General features: G+C 38.2%; 1 protein-coding gene across 5 annotated transcripts in view; it reads left to right on the forward strand.

Annotated features, from left to right (window-relative positions):
* Positions 1–1,692: 1,692 nt before the first annotated feature.
* The window catches only part of nin (ninein (GSK3B interacting protein)), a 60,580-nt gene continuing 42,466 nt past the window's right edge, over positions 1,693–19,806 (forward strand). For all 5 annotated transcript variants that reach the window (XM_028437809.1, XM_028437810.1, XM_028437811.1 and 2 more), the window contains exons 1-4: positions 1,693–1,850; positions 6,832–7,044; positions 14,533–14,626; positions 17,689–17,858. In XM_028437809.1, the coding sequence (XP_028293610.1) occupies positions 6,853–7,044; positions 14,533–14,626; positions 17,689–17,858 (456 nt within the window). In that variant the 5' untranslated portion in view covers positions 1,693–1,850; positions 6,832–6,852. The remainder of the gene's footprint in view (positions 1,851–6,831; positions 7,045–14,532; positions 14,627–17,688; positions 17,859–19,806) is intronic.

Here is a 19,806-nt window from a genome sequence, read left to right on the forward strand (position 1 = left end):
TTCTTACCTCAAGATGAGCAACCTTCAAATGTAATAATAAACTTATGTTTATGTTTCACCTATGTTTCTAAGGTGAGAAACATTCTTACACTTTGTGCTCCACATCAGAACAAAACGAGTGATTTACAGCAAACAGGTGGATTTTATGAATCCCACTGTCTGACCTTAAACCCATCTTTAATGTCCAAAGGATAAAACCTGTATGTTAATACTCAACGGACTCCATTAGGATCCTTTCAAGGATCCATATTGAGCCTCTCTGATCCCAGCTGGTCCCTTCATTGCCATGGCGATGGATGATACCAGGACGGTTGTCTTCAGGGGCCACTCAGGGCTTCTCCCCATGGCCTCTTCCCATTGGCTGTAGGGAAGACACAAAGGAAAGAAGATACAGAACAAGGCTACTTGTGTTTGGTTTGAGTGGTCTCGTGAAGCTGAATGAGATGATTGGGTCTCTATTCAGCACGGAGCCACCTGCGTCCAATATGTCTGAGCTTTTTTCAAGTACACACCTAGATTACATCTGTGTTCCAGCACATATTCAGCTGGACTAACGTCTACAAATAATGGAGTCATCTGTGCAGCGAACCACATGGTACAAGGTCAGTGTGTCTTTACTGATGTCATGACAGCACAGGATGGTATTTAAATGACTTCAAATCTGACTGAATCTCAAGTACGACACTCTGTGATGGATACAGTGAACCTGGATTTCCTATTGGCTCCTTTGTAGAGCTCATTATTGACTCACTGCAAATGATCCACTGTTGGTTTGAGCAAAACTTATGTTTAATCCTATTAGGTGTCTACTTTACAGATGGAAAGGTTTATCAGTGGGGTCCACAAACACATGATGGTCTGATCTGAGAGGCACATGATCAACATTCACGTCAGCATTAGAATAAAAATGAGCAATCAGAGCATTAAAGGAAACAGCAAAGAGTTTTCTTCTGTTTTTGTTGTTGTTTTGTACAGCTGTATACATTCGTTGTTCTGTCAGTTTTTGTTTTGTGTATTTTCATTGTCACTTTTTATCATTTTGTGTGTGTTTGTTTGCCATTTTATGTGTGTTGGGAGTCATTTTGTGTATTTCTGTTGTTGTTTTGTAAATGTCTTTTTTTATTTTTATGTCATTTTGTTGTCCTCTTGTTGTAATATGTTTATTTTTTCAATTCTCCTTTTGCCCATTTTTGTTGTAGTTTTATAAATGTTTGTTATTTCTTAAAATGGCCATTTGTATATTTTTGTCATAGTTTTATACATGTTTGTTATTTTGTTGTTCTTTTATGTATTTTTGTTGTAGTTTTATATACTGTATGTTTTTTTATTTCTTAAATAGTCATTTTGTATATATATATATATATATATATTTGTTTTGTTTTTTTTAAATTTGCCTGTAATTGTCATTTGTCATTGACTTATTAACTCGGAACCCAAGTCAATATGTCGTCCCCCGACGTAGTAAGTCGGGATCCCGATATAATTACCCCATTTTTTTTTTTTTATTATTAATCTCATCCATGTCCCTTACCGGGCTCCGTAGTGACTTTTTGATCTTCAGCAAAAAGAATCAAATTAAAGCGTGGCCCTTCTACTCGCTCCACCATTGGTTGTGGGGGTGAGGGGGCGGTCCTAATGCTCCTTGTCCCCGCCCCTTCCTCCTCAACAACCGCTTTTTAAAAATCCGCTACAATCCGGAGGAAGAGGATGAAACACAGTCATTCTTTAGCTCCAGAGAATTAATCTGTTCTTAGTCACAGTTCATTTAGACCAACTTTAGGGTGAAATGTTGTAGTCAATGTTGGTTTAGAGGCGCTTTGGGACATTCTAGCGGCAGTTTGGACACTTCGGTGAGTCACTTTCACTCTCAGCTTATCACTGCTAACCACTTTTAATACTTAGTGTTACCACTGCTAACACTTAATATTACCACTGCTAACACCACTGCTAACACTTAATATTACCGCTTTTAACACTTAGTATTATCACTGCTAACACTTAATATTACCACTTTTAATACTTAGTATTACCACTGCTAACACCACTGCTAACACTTAATATTACCACTGCTAACACCACTGCTAACACTTAATATTAACACTTTTAACAATTATTATTACCACTGCTAACACTTAATATTACCACTTTTAATACTTAGTATTACCACTGCTAACACCACTGCTAACACTTAATATTACCACTTTTAACAATTATTATTAATACTGCTAGCACTTAATATTACCACTTTTAACACTTAATATTACCACTGCTAACACCATTGCTAACACTTAATATTACCACTTTTAATACTTAGTATTACCACTGCTAACACCACTGCTAACACTTAATATTACCACTTTTAACAATTATTATTAATACTGCTAACACTTAATATTACCACTTTTAACACTTAATATTACCACTTTTAACACTTAATATTACCACTTTTAATACTTAGTATTACCACTGCTAACACTTAATATTAACACTGCTAACACTTTAATATTACTACTGCTAACACTTAATATTACCACTACTAATCTCCTCAAACCTGTCTTTTAACTGATTAGGTTTGTAATAATAACACTGTTTAATTGTGATTTAGAATGATTATTTGTTGCACTCTAATGCAGGCATCACATCGGTTTTAGTTGTTTTCTATATTTTTCTCTAATATTGTCGGTTTTGTTGTTTTTATGTGTGTTTTTAGTCATTTTTTGGGTATTTTACCTCGTCGTGTTGTGTGGTTTTTAGAATAATTTTGTATTTTATTTTAAATTTTGAGTTTTAGAGTCATTGAGTCATTTTTATTTTTTTCCCCCTAATTTTGTGTGTTTTTCAAGTCATGTTGTGTGTTTTCTTTGTCGTGTTGTTTGGTTTTTGGAATACTTTTGTGTGTTTTGGAGTAATTTTGCAAATTGTAGTTGTTGTTTTGTGTGTATATTAAAGTCGTCTGTGTTTTTGTTGTTATTTTGTGTAGTTTTTTGTGGTAATTAAAAAAAAGTCAAATTATGTGTTTTGGAGTCATTTTTAATTTTTTTCATATTTTTGTGTCACTTGTTTTGTGTGTTTTTCGAGTCATTTTATGTATTTCCTTTGTCGTGTTGTGTGGTGTTTTTTTTTGTGGGTTTTTTTGAGTCATTTACTAATTTGTCTTTAATTTTTTTTGCATTTTTGCATTTGTTTTGTGAAATCTTTTGTCATTTTGTACGTTTTTGGAGTTATGTAGTTTGTATTTGTTGTGCCGTACTAAATTGTGGCTTCAGATAAATAACCATACAGCTGAGCCACATAGTGCAGATGCTGGATGGTTATGGTGGACAGGCTTTTGTCTGCGCTGAATGGGCACACGGTTTGGGGTGTGGGGGACACCCGTCTGGGTTCTTGGAGCAGCTGGAAAAGCAAAGGGTCAGGCAGCACAAAGTATTCATACCTAATCTTTTACCAAAGGAACTTAGCTGTTGTGGTATGCTCTGAATTTCAAACTAGTTTTCTACACAGGCACAACAAAATAACCTCTGACACAGTTTAGTAAGGGTGTAATAAAAAAAATATAGTTTTTTGTGTGTGACGATATTAAAAATCAGTATTTGTCTTCAGATTTAAAAAAAAAAAAAAAATGTGGTCATAGTTTAGCACGACCACTATCCACATAGATAGATAAATATATCCTGATATCTCACCATTAGCAAGCGTTACCAGGGTTCTCACGAGGAATCTTTCACAGCATAGAGGGATTGCGTAGCCCGCTAGTGTTGACGCAGAAAATTTAGAAATGTATAACTCTTTGAGGGCTAAAGTTAGTGAAATAAAGCTAAAGTAGTTTTTTTTTATGTTTGTTACTGCCTTACTTTAAAGCCAAAACTTATTTGTTATTATATGGGTAGGATCATATAAGTTTATACTTCCTTCTCATTTTCAAACATGTACAAGCTTCATTTTGTAACTGTTTATTTTCACTTTTCAAATGTTAGATTCAAAAAAATATATGTTCAAAATAAGTGTACAAGGACTACAGAGAAGCGCTAACAATCATGGGACATGTAGGATTTTAATGGAACTTACTACACGGTGGTGCGCACGGGTATGTATGCTCTGAGGAGTGTGGACAGTCCACGTGGACAGTGATTACTAAGGGTGTCCCAATCTGATATTGATATCGGATATCAGCCAGAAAACGAATATCGGATTTTATTGGACTCCATCTAAAATCTCTGATATATATTATATTTATTCAATTGTAGAATACTGTAGATATTATACAATTCAATTAAATTTTTCAATCAGTTTGTCCGAGTGTTCCATACTAGTTGAGCCGTGAACCAATGATCATTCCATCCGAGTGTTCCAGACTAGTTGAGCCGTGAACCAACGATCAGTCTATCCGAGTGTTACAGACTAGTTGAGCCGTGAACCAATTATCAGTCAGTCCGAGTGTTACAGACTAGTTGAGCCGTGAACCAATTATCAGTCAGTCCGAGTGTTACAGACGAGTTGAGCCGTGAACCAATTATCAGTTTGCCCGAGTGTTACAGACTAGTTGAGCCGTGAACCAACGATCAGTCTATCCGAGTGTTACAGACTAGTTGAGCCGTGAACCAATTATCAGTCAGTCCGAGTGTTACAGACGAGTTGAGCCGTGAACCAATTATCAGTTTGTCTGAGTGTTACAGACGAGTTGAGCCGCGAACCAATGATCAGTCCGTCCGAGTGTTCCAGACTAGTTTAGCCGTGAACCAATTATCAGTTTGTCTGAGTGTTACAGACTAGTTGAGCCACGAACCAATGATCACTCTGTCAGAGTGTTCCAGACTACTTGAGCCGTGAACCAATGATCAGCCCATCCGAGTGTTCCAGACTTGTTGAGCTGCGAACCAATGATCAGCCCATCCGAGTGTTCCAGACTAGTTGAGCTGCAAGCAATCGATCAGGAACCACCAGCTCCAGCATCAAGACACCTGAAACAGAAAAGAGAGCAGGAAAAACATGATACACTATGATACACTCGTTCCTAGTGGTTAGGTTTACATTAAACATCTTGGTGAAGGTAAAAATGTATGTAACCGATTGATTAATAATAACATTCCACACAACACCATCAAATTTCAATGCCTTTTTTGCACATTTTTTCCACTTTCAAGACATTTTCAGCTAGGGATGTAACGATTAATCATAAGGCAGTTAAAAATCGATTCATACGTATCACGGTTGATATCGATTTTCTGAAAATTGAATCGCAGTACTTTTTTTAAACAGTAGAGGGTGCTATGTATTTATCTTTCTCTTGTCCAAATGCTGAGGCGGCAGGCGGAATCTGCTACTAATTTCTTTCTGGCCGCCTTCTACTCTTAAATATGTTCATAAATGATTCCTTACCCCTTTAGCACTGAAAGAATATCTGTAATATTAGGTGAATATCTATAAAAGTCACGTTTTTCTATTAGCTCTGTCTGCTAGCATATAGCATCTCTTCTTCACTGCACAAAATATCTGCATGGCAACCGACCCCTGGGTTACCAGCACCCTCTGCTGGTCCAAACAAATATCTATTCAGATAAATAAATAAATGTGATTATCACAGATTCATAGAACAATTGATCATCATTTTGCTGAGTTAATGGACGGGCTCCAAAAAATTCAAATTAAATCACAGAGCAGTAAATGAACGACATTGCAGCTATACTAAAAAATTAACCAAGTATAAGTGTCAACAGAAAAATGAAGTGTCAAGATGCAGGTACAAAATGAAAATTTAAAGTTAAATACAAAAAAGAAGGTATAAGTGGACAGCTATTGGACTAAAGACATATACGCAGTAGTGAACAGAACTATAGTGCAGTAAATAGGAAATAAATATAAATATACTGTATATATACATCTAGAGCTATGTGTAAGTAGGCAGGTAGTAAATAATAAAGTGATTGTGGTGCATGGCAGATAATAGAACGACGGTCTTTAAATATAAACTAGAACTATGTAAACAAAGATGAATGCTGAAAGAATAAAGTGAGAGTAGTGCAATGATGGATAAGATATGAGAACTGATATCAAACAGAATAAAGTGATTTAGTGCATGAAGACCAATATAAGCATAATAAAAAGCATTAGGGGGTTATGGTGCAGGCTTGTGGAACAAAACAAACAAAAAGGAGGTAGAATCGATAAACAAATCTCTCCCCTTTATTACCCCTTATAGATGGCCCAGTCTCTACATGACTACTCTACAATGTTCATATCTGTGTTTAACCACCTTCAGCTACAGTGGGGGTCCTCGCTCTCTGGAACCTTTATTTTAGGGGGCGGGGGCTAAAATGGTTGAAAACCACTGCTTTAACACATGGCTATCCTTTATGCACAGCAGTGACATATTAACTCAAACAGTCCATTATTGATACTTGTACTGTATATAGTGCAAGCTTATGAACTTTTAGTACTTTTGAACAATGACGTGAGAAATACAGAAATTTTAAAGACGGGAGAATCAAGTGAAAGGGAAGAAGACTTAGTGAAACCAATCTGATTAAAATCTGCGTATCAGCTTGTTGCTTTCTCCACCACTGAACAGATAAACATGTAGTTTATATGTACTTTAATTATCAGCATGTAGTTTTTATTGAAACCAAACTCAAGCCTTGATGAGAAATATCAGCTGAAAGTGCTTGTGTGAGACGTGCTTGTGTCCGTAGGTGTAAGTGGATTAACCAAAGCTTGCTGTGACACAAACGATGAGCTCAGTGACTGGGTGGCACACTTAGAGATCGCTGCTGTTGTTTGAACAGATGCTTCCACTGTGTGTGTACAGCGATAACACCCATAGTCTGTGTGTTTCAGGGCAGGGTGCTGTCCTATGGGATGGGTGACGGCCAGGAGCAGGATCAGTACGAGGAGCGTCTGAAGGAGCTTTTTAACAGTTTTGATGCCAGTGGCAGAGGATCCCTGAGCCACGAGGAGCTTTCTGACCTCTGCCAGTCTCTGCACTTGGACGATGCCACACCAGCTCTAATCCACGCTCTGCTGCAAGACCAGGACTGCCTCACTGACAGGGTACCACATATTATTTATTTACACAGTAAACTACAGCTTCAACTTTTCTTCGACCCCAAAATCTTCTTGCTTCTCATTTTAGCATCCAGATCAATTTAAATCAGTGTTTTATAAGCAGCACTGACACTACGTGAGGTGATACAAAGAATTCTCCTTTTTCACAATTAACCTTTAAAAATACAAAGTGGGGTACGTGAGTAGAAATTAAAAATAGCGTGACAACATTGTATGGAAACTAGAATATAAATAGAGCAGCAGTCAGGAGCCTCCATGAATTGCTACAAAATACACATTGGCCAAATTGCACATCTCACTCCATCTTGCACGGCTAATCAATAAGATAAATGTCCTTCCACATGGACTGATGCCACTAGTCAGTCCACAGTTGAAGCGTCACCTGCTAGTTACAGCAACACAGACCAAGATGCTAGCAGCGCTACACTCATGGTGTGGATAGCCCAGCTACTAGCATGGCCATGGACAGCAGTGAGGAGTCAGAGCCCCCTCATCCATCCTCAGACAGAGAAACAATGCCAGTAGATTAATTAATTAAATTAATTAAAGTGATAATTTTGAATGTTTTCTTGTGAGCTTACAGATTATTATGATTTTTTTAATTAATTATTATTTCCAACAGAATAGCTTTTAAGCAGTGTTGGGCGGTAACGCGATACGCAGTTACCATTACAATATGGTGCGTTTGTCCTTTACTTTGCTAGCAGCAGTGTACTTCCTGTTACAGTGGCGCTACCTATTTTTGCGGGACGCCGTGCCAAACACGGTAAAACAGTAGAAGAAGAAACATTGTCAGCGTGTTTCTGTTTACTTCACGTGCGCCAATCATGGTGAGTCAATGCGAGAGCAGGACGAGCTTCTCAGAGTGGAAATACGCGCATTATTTTTGTCTCCAAAAGGTGCATCAGTGAAGCTAAGCTAACACTGCGACTGGATTTTAACAGACTGTGACTGTTATCCAGGGACAGATCAGCCAAACTATTGCACGGTATGTTATTGTAAATATGCAGCCTGTCGCTGCTGCTGAGTCACTGCTAACAGCAGCTCATTAGCCTGATATGTTTAGCATTGTGTTGCTGAGAAAAATGCTGTGAATTAGGTTTTCCACATTTATTTTTATAAACATTTTCAACAGCAGAATGTGCACCTGGAATACACACAGCTTTCTTTACATTACTGTGCTTAGGCTGAAAAATTACTGTTTTCATTTTGGAGCAGCTGTTTTGTGCTTTATATGCACATCATTTATGGTTGTTTTATAGCAGTTGATCAACAGTGGATTATTATATTATTACAGCACTAATATGAAGCTGTATGGACACAAATGACCCAAAATAAATAATACATTCCTCAATTCTACATAACTCAAAAGTTACTTTTTCCAGTAACACATTACTTTTTGATGTAAGTAATTAAAATAGTAACTGAGTTACTTTGTGAATGAAGTAACTAGTAATGGTAACTAGTTACTTTTTTTCAGTAACTAGCACAACACTGCTTTTAAGTGTGCAGGATATAATTTAAAATATGTAATTTAAAGATACACTTAAAAGGTAGCTATAACTTATGCTGACATGGATTATTCTGACTGCTCCTTTTTAATTATTTATGTCTTATAAAGCTGTATGAGAGCAGCATTAATGTCACCATATTCCCTCTCAGGGATCAATGGTTTACTGAATCTGATCAGGTTTATTAAGTTTTGATCAACTTAATTTAAATTAATCTTATTTAAATGATCCTGATGACATCATTCCAGACCGTAATGATTAAACAAAAACAAATGGACACAAGGATGCATCAGTTAGTTCACCACTGGGGGTCAGAATATTTGACAGTATCAGAAGTTATTAATCTATGATGTTTCAGACTCTACAATCACTGGTATTGATGATCTCGTCCACAACAACACAACTTTATTCACAGATCTTCTGTAGCTCTGAATAGATGTTTAAACGCTCTGAGCAGATGAAGCTCATCATGTTCTCATGGAGCGCTGCAGCGCTACATGAAAAACGGATGGAGCTCCACAGGCACGTTAAAGTTAAGCGGGCACTGGTCGGCTCTGATTTAGGGGTCAGGGATGGTTTGCGTAGTTTTTTGGCAGTTTAGTTTGAAGCAGCCAGGACGGGAGGGGGACTGGCGAAGCATCTAATAAGCGCTCCCCGAAACATTTTCCCGTTAAAAAAAACGTCCTTTTCCTCACAGAGACGGCGTTTAAACCCATTTCTATCCATTTCAGCTTTCAATGCTAGATTCCGTTTTCATTGGTTGATTCCGTGATTCCGTTAATGTGAATTTCTTAGGGCCCCAGTGTAGTGGTTGTTAGCGCACTCATTGAGACTTGCTGCAGCGCATAAAAGCTTGAGTCCTGTAACCATCTCTGATTGGCCAACAGCCCAGGAAGGCGATTCTCGGCGATTGTGATTGGTGAACATATATATCAATCAAATGATGGAGACGGAAGGAAAAACCTCAGCGTCTGAGGTTACGTTATCGTAGTAGTCCAGAACTCAGCAGCCTGTATCATCACCGGAACCCCCTCCTCTGACCACATCTCCCCTGTCCTTCTGCAGCTCCACCGGCTCCCCATCAAGTTCAGAATAACTTAAAAATGCTCCTGTACACTTTCAAGGCCGTCCACAACCCACAATCATGTGAAACGATTTTTTTTTTTTTTTTTAAACTAATTAATTACAAATCTGTGTGTGAATTTGTAACCAACACACTGAATTATCAAGTTGTTGCACAGAAATTGACTTTATCCTGAAGCAGTTACTTTTAATTTGGCGCAATTTAAAAAAATTGGTTAAAAAAATGTGCGCACAGCTCACATTATAGACGCAAAAAATGCGACGTAACCGCACGACCAGCATGTTTGACAGATATGTATGAAATTCGCCACATATATTTTTGACCCCAGGATTAGCAAAAAGTTATATTATGACATGCCCAAAAGCAAACAGGAAGTCGGCCATCTTGTTGCCTTTGTTTTCACAAAGAAGAAAAACTACTGTAGAGTGTGAACCATGCAGACTGCAGAGGTTTAAACTTTGGTAAAAAGGTCAGTCTGTTATCACCCAAAATATTAACTATTTAAAAGTTGTGCCAATAAAACAAAGTGCGCAAATAATCTAACTTGTAAATTTCAAAAATTCCAGTGTCAATATGAGAGAACTGCAGATTAAATTTGAACCGTGAACATTCAGACATAAACTATTGCTGCTTTACATTCAACTGCTGAGGCACAGCAGGCTGTTTACAGTACTGCGCTCTCCTTCTAAATCTCTATTATTAATTATCGTTAGTAATAGGGGTGTTGACAAAAAATTGATTCAGCGATATATCGCGATATTACGTCATCAATATCGATTTTTTTTTTTTTTTTTCCCCAAGTCATATATTTAATAAAAAAATTGCAATAATCACCTTATACTTTAATATTGGGATATATCGCATTGTATCGTATCGGGATACAAATCGTATCGCCAGATGCCAGGCAATACACACCCCTAGTTAGTAGTCAAAGTATTGTCCCAGTTTTCCCGTTCTCTATTCCCAGTGTTGCTCTGTAGATTCACTCGCAGTCAAAGCAAACGGCTGCAGACTCAGTCATCAGAGTTAGTGACAGCTGTCAGTGTTTACAGAGGTGCAGTGGTCACTTGTTAGAGCTACAGACGGAGCGCTTTTGTCTTTGTTGTGGGTAGATGATAAGCTCCACCCACCTCTGGCAGTCCCTGTGTGCCATCCTTCCTTCCACTTTAAAGCATGAACAAGCATTAGTGTTTAGAGTCACTGGCCCTCAATTATCAACCGTTCGTACGTTCAGATCTGAGCGTATGACTTGCATTCGACCATATTCACGCAGGCCTAATTGATCAATCGTGACGTGAGCGTACGCTATGATCAGATCTCACGTCGGTTCATACCTCGTGTATGATCATCTGAGTGTGTGGATTTGTGGTACAGCAGCCAAAACCCGACTGAGACTGAAAATAAAATATTAAACAAACCTCAGTTGTCATTGAAGCATAATGAATGAGACACACATTCAGAACAGATCAAAACTGATTATTAAAACCAATTAAACAAATAAAATTAATTTCCAAGAAGCCCACATTATTACTGATACCACTTTTTTGATTTTCCTTTCACGGAGGTGAAATCTGCTGCTGTCCAAGCAGGAGCGCATAGGTTCACCCAGTGCTCAATACGCACATGGGACTGCAGCGCTGCCATGCTCTGTGTTGGACCAGGAGAATGCTGCAGTATGTAATCAGTAATGTGATGAATTATAGGTGAAATTGGCTGAAAGTACAATAAACAACAAAGTGATTTTTAAGACTATTCTAAGGTTTTTGTTCATTTCTTTTAATGTTATTTATTGCCTAAAGCGTGCAGACAACTGAGGTCAATATAAAAGTCATATTTCTGTGTTTATCTCCAGGATCTCTAATGTGAGGGGTTTGTTGACAGCACACACAGGGGGGCAGACGTCATCTGCTCAATATCTGATCCTCTTCGTTCAAAAAGCAAATTTGTTTTGCTCCACCTCAGATGTGATTGGTCAGATACAAATGTTTCATAAATCACATGTTGGTCCAGTCGTACGTCCAAATGTGAACTCAAATTTGCACCCGTTTTCATACAAGGTTGATAAATGAGGACCATGTATGAAAGCAGAACACAAATCCATGTAGGATCTTATTGTCATATATAAGTGTGTCGGACTGATGAGCTCAAAACTGCTCTCCGTCTGGTATTTCCCCCCTCCTACGTAAATCCTCACCTTAAGTGTCTGTAGTCCAGGCAACCAATCATGGTTTTCTTTGAGGGTCCTCCATGTGAAGATGTTAGGATCATCACTGATCACATGTGCATTAAGGACAGCGGCGTGCATGTGGATTGTAAACAGTCTTTATGTTTTGGTTTCTCACAGTAGAAAAGTGAGATGTTTCCATCCTTCCACGGTGTAGCTGTAGCACTAAGTTTATTTTGTGTATAAGCATGTGGGCATGCGGGTGCATATTGTCTTGGTTCTGTGGGTGGAGTAGATGTGAGCAGAAGGGCCAGTCACCCACAGCACGTCACAATAAATTTAAAAAGGACCAATCCCCCCCCCTCGAGCCGCCAGTCGCCAGCCTGCACAGCACAAAGAAAATCAGCATAGCAGGGTTAGCAGCTGTTGATTCTTCAGGTTTGACCTCAAACTATTTGAAAAGCCTCCTCCATGCAGACACAGCCATAGAGGATTCATCTTTATTCTTTAGTTTCACTGAGCATCACTAGGAGTGTAATAATGACAGACCAGACCTGGCTTTTAGGTACACAACATAAATATTGCCATTCATGTTAACTACAGACACAAATTGTAGAGGAGACTCTTCTTCTGCAATTAAGGCTACTTGACTTTGGATGAACCTTTCCTGAAGAGATAAAGCTCTCAGACTTTATTGTCTTAATTAAATGCCTACCAAAGGCTATTTTCAGACAGTTAATGATGTTTAATTTTGAGTTAAACAAATTGTGTAAAAAGTTGATACTATTCCTCATCAAACAAAGAAAAACAAACGTATCATGAAATCTGGTTTAGAAGCACCGTCAGCAGCAAGCAGCATTTCAAGCTATCGTGTGTCGAGTTCATGTATTTTGAATAGAACTGGGACTTTAACGCATTAATTGTGATTAATTAATTACAGAAAAATAAGGCACTAAAAAAACAGTTAATCACTTTTTTTGGACTCAAAACAGTGCTGAATCTTTATCATTTCACGAGTTCCCCGTGCACCCATAATACTGATGCACTGACTACGGGCAAACCAGAGGAGAAGTCGTTGCTGTGCTTCGTGGCCAAAGAAAGAGTTTGTTGACCACCCCAGCTGTTCTAACCTCAGCTAGCACCTCAATGTTAAACATGTAGCAGCTAGCACCTCAATGCTAAACATGTAGCAGCTAGCACCTCAATGCTAAACATGTAGCAGCTAGCACCTCAATGCTAAACATGTAGCAGCTAGCACCTCAATACTAATCATGTAGCAGCTAGCACCACAATGCTAAACATGTAGCAGCTATCACCTCATTGCTAAACATGTGGCAGCTAGTGCCTCAGTGCTAAACATGTAGCAGCTAGCACCTAAATGCTAAACATGTACCAGCTAGTACTTCAATGCTAAATATGTAGCAGCTAGCACCTCAATGCTAAATATATAACAGCTAGCACCTCAGTGCTAAATATGTAGCAGCTAGCACCTCAGTGCTAAATATGTAGCAGCTAGCACCTCAGTGCTAAATATGTAGCAGCTAGCACCTCAATGCTAAATATATAGCAGCTAGCACCTCAATGCTAAATATGTAGCAGCTAGCACCTCAGTGTTAAACATGTAGCAGCTAGCACCTCAGTGTTAAACATGTAGCAGTTAGCACCTCAATGTTACACATGTAGCAGCTAGCACCTCAGTGCTAACATGTAGCAGCTAGCACATTAATGCTAACATGTAGCAGCTAGCAGGGACAATGGTCCTAGTGGAGCAGACAGTGTCTCCAATCCACACTAACACTCAGACAGGGTTCAGAACTAAAATGAATAAATCCATGAGTAACAAATGAACAAAGTCAGTGATAAATGATTGTAGTGACAGTCGACCACTCTCTGTGGTAGAGGATGTGGGCGGGGCTAGAAGCGCTGCTACAGGTAGCATCATCTGAGCCAACTTATCAACTGTTATGTCGAAAAACTATTTCAAACTAAATTCATCATCTTCATCAGTTGCTCTGTTTATTTCATGATATCCACAGATATTCTAAATATTTTACACTGTTCAGTTTATACTTCTCTGGAATGTTCTGGACTAAGTGATGTTTTTTATTTTAATACAAAAACATTTGTTTTAGAAAGTTTCCAACAAATCTAGAAAAGCATGAATACAGCTTCGTTAAATTTAAGTTTATGCTTTGTGAACAATACAATCATAATATTCTTTATTCATATTACACATTATGTTAGCACTGATGAAATGATTAACACTATTGAAATGAAAAACATTGCTTCTCACTTCAAATATTGTTAATGTGATTAATTTATTTTTATCAAGATGAATTCATTACAAAGTCTCTTATTAATTTTCATTCATTTTCAGACCCACTTATTCCTGTTAAGGTTTTTTAAATCTAGTCCCACCACTAATCTTTGAGTTTCTCCCACACATCAGGACAGTGGCTTTTTTTAATCAAGATTAAGATGATGTGGTTGGTTCAGTCATTTTTATTGGAGAAATCCTTAGTGCTTTCTTTGAGTGTCCTTGCATTTGCATTAATTTACAACTTAAATCCTGATTAAAACATCTCAATATAACTCTGTTCATAATGTTTATTTTTCCCTTGTTGTCTTAGGTCAGTGATTTCTGAAAGGCTTTTTTAGATCATTTTTTATTTCATCAAACTTCACTTTGTAATCACAGATTTTCCTTTTTTCAGGTCGACTTTGAGCGCTTCAAAAATACACTGATCCTGTTTTTGTCGTCGACCATCGAGTCTCCTCAGACGGCACAGGAAACTCTGCCCAAACCAGGTGAGCTCTTCTTGCTGTGGGTTTTAGAGATTGGTTCGATCTCTTTGGGAACGTGTGCCTGTGTGGAGGTTACAGTTAAACATTAGGAAGGTCTTTCTCACTGCGAGAGTCATGCAAGTGTAGAGGGCAGCCATCACGCAGATGAGCAGTGGGAGCCACAAAAATGGGACCACATTATCAACATTAGGGTTCTCACACGGAATTTTTCACGGCATATAGGGGAAATTACGATGGTACTTATTAAAAAGAGGAAAAACAACAGAAAATCCCCCCTACGTTGTTGAAAATGGAGCTTAAGGGGCACCATCGCTCAACAGCGCTGCCGTTTTGTTGTTTAAAAATGTAAAATCACCTTATCAAGCTTTATATCATGTTGTCATTCCCTCCTGAAAAACATAACTCCAGTATTTCTCAGATTGATTCACGTATTTTTGAGAAATCTTTAAATCTCCTGCTAGCAGCCATTTTCCAGCTGTTATGCTCGAGGGGACGAGGCTCCACATTGGGGATGAGGCCCCTCCTCCCTCTTATGTTCTCTTCCTTAGTTCAGCCTACAGCACCTGCCTCTGCAGATTTAGCTTTTAATTTACTTATTTTAAATACTTTTCTAAGAAACCCCTGGTTTTTGTTTTCTGTACTCATTAAAATAAAAAAATTAAAATGTAAATAAAACTCACACCCTCCCCCGCTTCCAGCTCCGTCAAAACAGCTGCAGTCACAGCAAACAGCTGAAAGATAGCTGTGTGTCGATCGGTTTACTTTGCTCATTGTAGTAGCTACCTGCCTTTAGTTTTTAAAAATGTCTTCAGCGAGAACATTGATTTTTGGATGTGAAGAAAACAGCCCTCTTTTGGATGAAACAATTTGTCAACAATGGTTGGAGTTTATCTTTGGAAGTGACACTAAAAAACAATGTGATTCCTACTCGTAAAGAGAACTCGTACTTCAGAACCTGTCTGTCTGTCTATGTCTGTGTCTTATTCTCCGACTGTACTTCAGCATTCCTCACTTTCATAACCATTCAAAAATGTAGAAAGTAGCCAAATACAGTGCACAGAAAAACAGAAGTAAACATTCATGCATTTTGTATGAGTACTGAAGGGGGCGTGTTCATGGGAGCATCAGACAAGCTTCAAGTTTCTTAAAGAGACAGAGGTGAAATCAAAGCTAGAGAGGGATATTTCTTTTAAGTATTGTTTTCATATTTGCTGCATTTTCCCCCAAATTTGAGTAGCATAGTTGTTTGAGTATGCTATATAATGGTACTATGTGCCTGACAAAAACATGATATCACCCTTTAAAGAGTAACTAAACCCCTGCTTTTTGCTGAGCTGCTACTAGGTAGGAAATTTAAAAAATGCCTTGATTATGGGCATTACTCCAGATGCACTAAGACACGCCCACTCACAGCGCACAGTGCTGGCAGTGACAGAGCACCATCTACACACACACACACACACACACACACACACACACACACACACACAGACAGACAGGGATACGCACACTATGCGTCTGTATGTACACACCTAGCTTGATGAACCCTCTGATTAGACCAGAATCTGATCTTTATAGAAGCACAAGTCAAAAACATTCCGCAGAAATGCACGGAGTTCTGCATTAGGGCTGTCAATTAATGGGCTGTGATTGGAGGAAACCATCCTCAATCCTCCTAGCTTTTATAGGAGGGGTGGGGCCAACAGTGACAATTGGTGATGCGCGATGGTCGCGATAATCCGTCTCAGCCATTAGCAACATTCAGTTGTGTTAGCCAGTGTTCAACCCTTAGAGGACAGTCACTGACATTTTACAACTAAATACACAAAATTAAAAATATTTTTACTAAAATGTTAAAAGTTGACTAGGATCAATCAACAGCACTACTTAATACCCAAATACATATGTATTCAGGAGAAAAAAGTTGGTTTGGGATTTAGTTACTCTTCATTTTATATATCTTTTGGTGTTTTTGTGTAGTTTTGTTGTCCTTTTGTATATTTTTCTGTATTTGTTATTGAGATTCTGTGTATTTTTGTTGTCATTTTGTAAATGTATCTGTTGTTTTTGGGTGTTTTTTTTATAGAGAATTTTGAGTTTTTTTGTTGTCATTTTCTATGATTCACTTATCCATTCTGGGCCGACTGTTGGTCTACATACACATGAAGCCAATCAGCTGACTGTCTGCCCTGTCGTGATTAAAGAAATGTTGGTTAACGGAAACTGAAAGAGATGATCAATCAATGACCTCATAAGTGCACTGTCATTATGTGCGTCTTAGTGAGTCTAAACAGTTCCTCGGATGTTTGCATCTGCCTCTAGTTTGATGTTTGATTTATTGAAACAAATGGGAGGAGGTGTGCTATAAAGCAGTGGTTCTCAACTTTTCACAGAATCTGTGATAACCACATTTGTTTATTTATCTGAATAATATCCACTGTTATCCAGGAAGTTTATTATTATTTACTCTTGGGTATATTGTCATCTGTCATCTTCCTCATTTTGATGAGAATCACAATGGGTAAAAAGTGACCAAAAATTGTGGAAAAGGTGGTGAAATGGGATTTTAAAAACCACAGAAATTGGTTGAAAGTTAAAAAATTAGAGTGACCAAAAACAGACAGAAAAAGTGGTAAAAAAAAAAGGGGTTCAAAGTGTCAATATTGGCTTGAAAGTGGCAGAAAACAGTAGGAATGATTAGTTTAAACTGGCAAATAATGAGAAAATAGTGGAAAAGGTGAAAAGAGGTTAAAAGTGACAATAATCGTTGAAATTTAATGGAGAAGTGGCAGCAATGGGAGTAATGTAGCAAAAATGCATTAAAAGGGGCAAAAATATGACAAGAATAGATGATGAAAATAGGCTAAAATGTGGTAAGTTTGGTGTAGTTGCATAAAAAAGGTAAAAATAAGCAAAAATGGCCTCAAATAGTTAAAATAATATTCTTAGTTCCTTGAAGGCATCTGGCAACCTGGCATCTGTCTCACCACCCGAATTGGGGTCCCATTAAAGGGCCATCAGTCATTGAACCTTTCCAGTCTTGACTTTGTAAACTAATTTTGCAGATTCTCCCGTGATCCGACCAAAGTTTGTGAAGGGCAGTAAACGTTACGGCCGCCGCTCCACACCGGAGTTCATCGAGCCTGTGACCAACTTATTCCAAGTTTCCAGCGTGAACACAGAAGATGAGGCTTTGGAGGACAACTATGACTCGGCTGTTCCCAGGAAGCGTGAGGTACGGGTGTGACGTTGGATTCCATCTTTATCACCTCCTGAACGCACACGCACCAAGTCTGTGCTGCCAAAGAGTGGAAGTGTTATTCTTAGCTGCTGTAATCAGCTTATCAGGCCTGGTCCTACAATGTAACATACAGACACTTCACCTCAGGGTGCACAAGGCTGAGTTCATTGCATAACTCTCTCTACACATGTTAGAAGGTCTTTGGTTGAGTCATCATGGAAGATTTCTATCTGTGCCAGCCTCACGTTTCTGTAGAAATCATATTAATGTGAGCCAAGTGTTTTGGAAAGAAAACATTTACACATTTCAGTCAACACGTAAAGTCATATATGCATCCAGGGATGTCCAGAAACATAGGCTGCAAATCGCCTTCTACTCTTAAACATGTTCATAAATGATTCCTTACCCCTTTAGCACCGAAATAATATCTTCAATATTGCGTGAATATCTGTAAAAGTCAGGTTTTTCTATTAGCTCTGTCTCCTAGCACATAGCATCTCTTCTTCACTGTGCAGAATAGCTGCATCCCAACTGAACACTGCGTTACCAGCGCCCTCTGCTGGTCAAAAATGTATCTGGCGGCTACAACTGAAGGAAAACAGTCATTCTCTTTAAACATTTCCCCAATAATACAATAAATCTTAATATTCACAACATTACTGAATTCAACTAAATTAATTAAACTATCTTCAAGAAAGATTCAACAAGAGTCGCTGGTAAGAATAATTCATTTTAAGTGATTTAAGAAAAAAGCACAATTCAAACTTTACATAAAGGATTATCTGGAAGTTTGAAAAAATATCCAAGACTAAAAGCTCTTCATTGAAAGAAGTTTTTAAAGTTTTGAGATTTTGAGGGTAACTGTAGTGCAAGCTTTTTTTAAAACAAAAAAAACCTACTACTTTAAATGTGTTTTTTTAATGTGCACATATTTACTGTAGTTTATTGAATGATAAATATGTACTTTAAACTTTGTCTGGATAGTTTTTCATTTAACTTTTTAATAAATGATTTGAGCTGTTTAGTTTTTATTCAATCTGGTGTGTTGACCTGTGAATGAGACATGATGTAAGGTCAATAAATCTTTTTATATATTTATCATTTTGCACTAGTTATTTACAATTTGTCAGGATCAGATGGTAAAAGTTCAGTTACTTAACATATTTGTTGAATTATTTTTTCATGTGTAGTAATGTTGAAATTGAGCTTTTTTCTTTTTTCCCTCGCCTAAAATCTGTGGTGCACTTAGATAAACTGCTTCGTATTTGTCCCCTGAACTAAAATGTGTTTGACAGCCCTGGGTTAGATGCTAAAAGCTTTGTCTATACCTTCTTGAAAATATAGTAACTGTGAGGTTTACTGATCTTTATATGTGAATTTGCTTTCGCAACATCTGAGCCATTTCCGTGTCAATCCCATTCACTGGTTCAGTCACTATTTAAAGATGGTCAGTCTGCCTGGGGCTCAGCTGGTTGTGTTAATATTCAGTGTATTGTGTGTCTGAAGTGTGTCTCGGTGTGGCAACAATGCTCTAATGTCCAGCCTCAGCAGATGGGCTCAGGCTGAGCACGTGAAGGAGGCGCGGAGGATGCAGGACTGTGACAGGGGAACAATGAGCACTGCCCCCGCCCCCCCCCCCGCATGCCGATGCTCCTGAATGCAGAATGCCATCTGCTCCTCCTCGAGACTCCCTCCCAAACAATAGGAGACACGAGGCATAACATTTTGTTGCACAGATTGCAAACGTGGGTTGGACTAAATAGAAAAGTACGGCAATGGTTTTAAGTTGTAGCTGGAGGAGCAAAGTTATTTTTTAAGCATTGGAAACGAAATGTTATGTCTATAACTTCTGTTCCCTGAAGGAGAGGAACGAGGTACAACACATAGTATGGGATATCACGCCCCTGCGTGGCCTACTGAAGAAAACCTCTAATCACGCCTT

This window comes from Gouania willdenowi, chromosome 22 (genome assembly GCF_900634775.1).
Source record: "Gouania willdenowi chromosome 22, fGouWil2.1, whole genome shotgun sequence".
NCBI classification, from domain to species: domain Eukaryota; kingdom Metazoa; phylum Chordata; class Actinopteri; order Blenniiformes; family Gobiesocidae; genus Gouania; species Gouania willdenowi.